At 40.5% G+C, this 6,000-nt stretch overlaps 1 protein-coding gene across 1 annotated transcript; it reads right to left on the bottom strand.

Moving 5' to 3' along the window:
- Positions 1-3,527: 3,527 nt before the first annotated feature.
- Positions 3,528-5,900, bottom strand: LOC111792878 (gibberellin receptor GID1C-like). The gene is made up of 2 exons (XM_023674491.1): positions 5,559-5,900; positions 3,528-5,092 (listed from the first exon to the last, which is right to left on the bottom strand). Exons 1-2 carry the CDS (start codon positions 5,598-5,600, stop codon positions 4,094-4,096), a joined length of 1,041 nt encoding a protein of 346 aa, XP_023530259.1. The 5' UTR covers positions 5,601-5,900; the 3' UTR covers positions 3,528-4,093.
- Positions 5,901-6,000: the final 100 nt, after the last annotated feature.

The following is a 6,000-nucleotide window of genomic DNA, read 5'->3' as shown; positions in this document are numbered from 1 at the left end:
AGGGGCAAGCCCCAAGGGACCTAGATTAGAGCCAGTCGTCCTAGAACCGAAATAGGAAACCGTGGCAACCTGTTAAATTAAGATGCGAAAAGAGCCTACAAGTAGGTGGCTTACTGAGTATAATTTTTATACTCATCCTTGCTATGTTTTCCCTTTTTTTTCAGGAGCGCGAGGCGTCGGTCAAGAGTGGGCGTGATCTGAAGGGAATTGTCACAGAGGAATGGGTTGTCCCGGGGCGTCAGTCCAGTTTTAGTCTTTATTTTTGTATTCGCATTCTTTTTAAATTTAATTTCCAAACGGTCTTGTGACTGTGTTTATCGTTCGAAAAACTTTATTGAAATTTGATGATTTTCGCTACTGCATATTTAAATCTCTTGTGCATCTGTGTCGTGTCGTTAGTCACTGTCCGTAGTAAAATATTGGGCTGTGACATTAGTATAGGTTAGAATAGGTTGAATTGTAATCGCATAATAAACCATAGGGTAGTATAAGACAACTGTTATAGTGTTGTTTTTCTTTCATTTCTTTCCCTTGTAATCGTTTTTCACGAGGTAATAAAAGACCAGTGTAGTCGCATTTATGATAAGAGTCCATTTAATGTAAATTCAGCACTTCAAGGTATAGTAATGACCTTAGATTAAATAGGTAAAATTTAGGATCGTTACTTATTACCTTCCCATTCTCTTCCTTCTCCTGTTCGAGATGGAAAGAACTCTCACTCAATTCAGTCACTCCCTCCTCTAACCTTTCAATCTTCATTTCTAAATTTTTTTTTTCTTTTTGAATCTCTACTTTCTCATTCGAAAGGCAGACGCTTGTTCAGCGATTTCAACGTCTGCAGCTGAGATTTCTCCACAGATTTATCCACGGCAGTTTTGGGTTGTTGCTCTGAATCTCTGTTCTCCTCTTCATGATTTGGCAATTTCTTTCCCTCGTTCGCTGATCGCGTGGGCTTCGTCTTCTCCATTGTTTTGGGATTTTGAAGGGATTGTAGCTTGCATTTGCATCATCTGTTCCTCATGCTCAATATGCATTTCTACCATCCTTTCTCTCTCTTCCATATTTTCTTCTCCCATTTTCTTTTCCATTCTCAACCTCTTTCTTCTTTCTTCCTCAAATTTCTTTTCCCGCCATTGAAGCTCTCTCTGTTCGAGCTCAAGTTCTCTGTTATCCAGTTGTTCATCCTTCTTTGATTTTCTTGTCTCTGATATCTCGATTTCGCCAAATCCGCTGCGTATCACCTCATTTCCAACAGCTTCCACTGCCTCACAACTACCGCCATCGTCTTTTGCGCCGTCATGTTCTTTTGCTTTCAGATCTTCATTTTGGGTCATCGAGAGAATTCCTTCGTTTGTTGTGTCATCCAAAGCTAGGTTGATCGTTTCTTACCTTTTTATCGGCTCGACAATCTCTTGCGAAATGTCCCACTCTGCCACAATTGTAACATTTGTCGGAGTTACAATCATTCGCATAGTGACCATATTTTTGACATTTGTAGCACTGAATGTTGGAATAAATTGATCGGCCGCCTCTTCTTTGACTGCGTCCTCTTCCACGCCAATTTGCTTGGCTCGACTATCTCTTCTCCTTATAGTATTCTTCATTACCGCTGCCTTGACCACCTCGACCATTTCTGCGGCTTCCACGACCACAACCTCTACCTTGAAATTTTTTTAGAGTAGAGTACCTTTTCATCTTTGATTGATGCCTTGGTTTGAACTACTTGATCGAGTGTTTCATCCTTCTTCTTACGTTGCTCGTGTGCCTCATGAGAACCGGCGAGCTCATCGACTGTGAACGTCGCTACAACATTCTCAAAGTTGTTGGTTAATGACCGCAAAATCTTCTCCACAACCCGCGTCACGGGTAACATTTCTCTGTTTCGGTTGAGTTGGTTTACCACGGTCTGTACACGTGTGATGTAGTCGGATACACTTTCTGACTCCTTCATCTTCATGCTCTCCAACTCGCCATGAAGAGTTTGGAGACGCACTTGCTTGACTCGGTCGGTTCCTTTGAATACTTTTCCTAAAGTGTCCCATGCTTCTTTTGAATTAGTTGCACTGACAATCTTCTCAAAGCTCGACTCAGCAACAGCTCGAAACAACATGTATAGTGTCGTCTTATCCTTTGATCGCACCTCTTTTAACGCCTTGTTTTATGCCGCCGTATAACCCGTGGTATCTTATGGTTCTTCGAAACCTTCTTCGACCACCTCCCATGCATCTTGAGAGCCGAGAAGAGCTTTCATTTGAATGCTCCAATTCTCGTAGTTTGTCTTCGTTAGTCGCAGTAGTGGCATTTGACCCGTCACATACGCTATTGGCTTTGATACCAATTTGTTGAAATAAAACTCACTAATAAATACCACACACTAACGATCGAACGCTCTAATACCAATTTGTGAAAATACTACTCGCATATTTATGAAGGAGATGTTTTTTTTTTTTCTTTACTCTCTTTACTCTTTTTTCTTTTCCGCCTGAATTTACACGAGAAAGACCAGGTATTTATAACCTTTTCTAACTCTAGGTAGGAGAGAGCCACCATAAACCTGCCATTATTCCTCCAAAGGCCGTTGGCCTTCTCTTTAACTTTTCAAATTAAACTCTCCTAACAAATTAATTAAAATTAGCATTTAGTATTTTAAGTTTATTCAACCGGCCACACGAGTATTGAAGACAAGCTTAGAGTTAAGTCATAAGTCGGGGTTTCAATATGAGTTTCAGCATGCCACTCTGGAGTTAAATTCGTCTATATGAAAGATGAAACTCACCAAATTTGGTGTCAATCGAATATTCGACGGACGCTCCACGAGGTTCTATAACTGCTTAGCTAAAAATGACGTCTACTCTAAAAAGATTGGAAATGCCTCGTAATATACAACAGAGAGAGACCCTATGGCCTAAGCGAGCTACCATGTGACACATATGTGTATCACAACACGGGCAAGCGTAGTGAGACAAGCGACTCAGACGACTTCCTTTAAAATAGGTCCTTCAAGGATAGTATCAGATGACACAAGTATGGCAGCATTGCACCCCAGCGCATGTGAGAAAGGTTGGTATATGCACTTGTTATCAAGTATAAAGCCCGTAAATGACATGGCATGGACATGGGAGAGTTCATGCCTCAATGAGAACCCGAATGGATGGATATTCGAGATGCCCCGATAAAAGGAGAAACTCGCCTAAGACCCTTTTGGATTCATTCTTGATTTCTCGTTATTGGGATTATATTCCAAGTCTAAAGTTACCTACGAGTTTGAAGAATATGAAATTTTAGATTATCTCTTAAACAACTTTAAATATGATATGAAGCTTTTTGCCAATGAAAAGTCCACACAATTCCAAGAAATTTGGTTGATAAGAACACATAAACAGTATCTCTTCATAATACCTTATGGCAAAAACCATCCTCCCAATTTCATAAGCTTCTTCAACAGTTCAAGTACCGAACTACGCTACGCAATCGATCAAAACGATCGACCCGAAAAGAGATAAGAATAACCAAAGAAGAAAAGGGTGTAGTAGAAGTGCAAAAATGAACAAATTACAATGACCATGAGTTAAAATAAGCAAACTTTTTCATATATTCTAGAACATATGTATAAACATATAGAATCACAATATCATGGATGTTTCCCCAACCATGTTCTGAAATTAGCTATATATATAATATGTCACTAAGCAGGAACGAAACCAAGCTACCGAAAAAGTTACTCGTAAACTTGGATCTTCCTCTACGTCACGTTGCAGCGAGATGCCAGGGGAGGTGATGTTAAACTGGAACTCTGCTGCACTTAAACCTATGCTGCTCTTGCTGCCATAGAGCCATAGCAAACAGTTACAACCAAAACCTAGAAGAACGCAACCCGATCCAACTAGATGCTGAATCGTTGTACTGTCGAGTCTGGTGACTGAGATCAACCATCTTTTACACGAACAAGAATCAGACCCAGAGGAAGAAGATAAACGACATGATAATCAACGAAATGGTAAGTCGTATTACTAAACAAATTCTTAAAATGACCCGCGAGGAGGAATGTTACGGTTCTGTTAGATATGTCTGCCTGCAGATAATGCAAACTCTATTAACAGTCAGAACTCACGAATTCACTTATCTCATCCATGACGGTATAGAAGTGCTCGGTATTCGGTAGCAAGTAGAAGCCAACTGTTGCTTGATCAAGATACAAAAGTTTCACCTTCTGGCCATCCTTCTCGAGCCCTTTAGCATAAGCTAATTGCCAGTCTTTGACGAGATCGAAACCAGCCACCACGACAAGACTCTTTGGGAACTTGACTTTTTCGAGGCTATTACCTCTCGGGCCGAAGGGATTACATGCTGGATGATCCCTATCTTCCCCTTCAGGAAGGAAGGCCCTCCAATACCAGTCTCTATCCCGAATGGTAACGAAATACTTTCCATCCAACCGAACCTCAGATTTACTTCTTTCCTGCCCTCCAAACATAGGATTGAGAAGTATATTACCGAATACTTCGATCCCCGACTTTACTGCTCTCGATGCAACATGGTGTACGATGTTTCCACCTGAACTATCGCCAGCCAAATAAATATAGGTCTTCGAGTCTTTACTTCGAAGCCATGATTTTGACTTCACCCAATTGAGCGCAGTCCATCCATCATCATAAGCACAAGGATAACGATTCTCAGGCGCACGCCTGTAGTTCACAGACACGACAACAGCATTGCAAATGCTGACTAATCGACGACATAGCGTATCATAGATAGCACTGTTAGCAGAGGAATGAGCAAAGCTTCCACCATGAAAGAAAATAATAACAGGGGCAACAACCTCAGAATCCACAGGCTTCTGAAGATCAACAATGTAAGTACTCTGAGGCTCATCTCCAATGGCAGGTCGATATATTCGACAAAGGAGACCAGTAGCTCGATCGATAACGACATCAAATGAGAAAGTCCCATCAACAGGGTTAGCATTGGCTGGGACTTTTCGGTCAAGAAACTCGGCCAAATGGCGATTGAACGTGCCATCAGGGCGACGAAGAAGATTGTAAGCCAACTTAAAGTTGGAAATAAGAACCCAGGTATTAAGTGGAACCACCATCTATGCAGCAAACAAGCATATCCAAAACAATCTCAGAAATTCTCAAACAAAATCCTAAATCAAACAGTCAAAAACCATCTCCCAAGAGAGTAATATCCACAGAAAACACAAAGAATGGAATTAATCTTCCCATATATCAGCAAGAAGAACAACAAAAACAAAACACAACCAATTTCAGCTCGAACCAGACACAAACACACTCGAACAATTATAGAAACCTGTCGGTCAATCCCTAATCAACATCAAACACTAAATGCTTTCAGATCAACACCCAAACCCACATAACATCAAAGAAACCCAAAATTTACAAAAACCCTCCCAAAAAAGGGGGAAAAGAAAAAACAAAAATCAGAGTCAACGATTGATCGGCTAATAATAGAAAGAAACGCAGGGGCAAAAGGGCAGCGACTCAAATGAGCAGAAACAAAATTAGAAACAAAATTAATTAAACAAATCAGAGCAGTACCTTAGAGTCGTTGAGGTTGATTTGATTACTTCCAGCCATCATGAATCAAAGCAGAGAGAACAAAAACAAAAACAAAAGCAAAAATCCCTGGGAGAAATGGAAGAGAAAGTTCAAGATCTTGAAACAGAAGCAAAATCTGAGTTCAAAATCGCAAACATAACGAAGGAAGAAGCATTTGCCGCGTAACTTGGTTATATGAGGCTCCAAACTGTGAAGATCAATAAGAGAGGAGAGGGTGCGAAGGATAAGACGAGAGGCGCAAATTAGCAGAAAAGTGAAGGGAAATGGTAAAGTGCGCTTTGGAGAGGAAAGAACCAAACGAGAGAGACGACAAATTGAGAGGCCGAAAGGAAAACTTGTTGCGTGGGTCCGTCCCAATCCAACATTTAAAGTCTAATTAATTCTTATTCTAAATTAAATATTTATCACGTCATAAATATAT

This window comes from Cucurbita pepo, chromosome LG04, assembly GCF_002806865.2.
Source record: "Cucurbita pepo subsp. pepo cultivar mu-cu-16 chromosome LG04, ASM280686v2, whole genome shotgun sequence".
NCBI lineage: Eukaryota > Viridiplantae > Streptophyta > Magnoliopsida > Cucurbitales > Cucurbitaceae > Cucurbita > Cucurbita pepo.
The sequence above is the reverse complement of the archived record's forward strand: the minus strand, read 5'-3'. Positions and strand labels throughout refer to the sequence as shown.

Coding starts and splice junctions, on each gene's coding strand:
- LOC111792878 (XM_023674491.1), bottom strand. CDS start 5,600: ATGATGGCTGGAAGTAATCAAATCAACCTCAACGACTCTAAG. Junction 5,093..5,558: donor TCAACCTCAACGACTCTAAG/GTACTGCTCTGA, acceptor TTTGCTGCATAG/ATGGTGGTTCCACTTAATAC.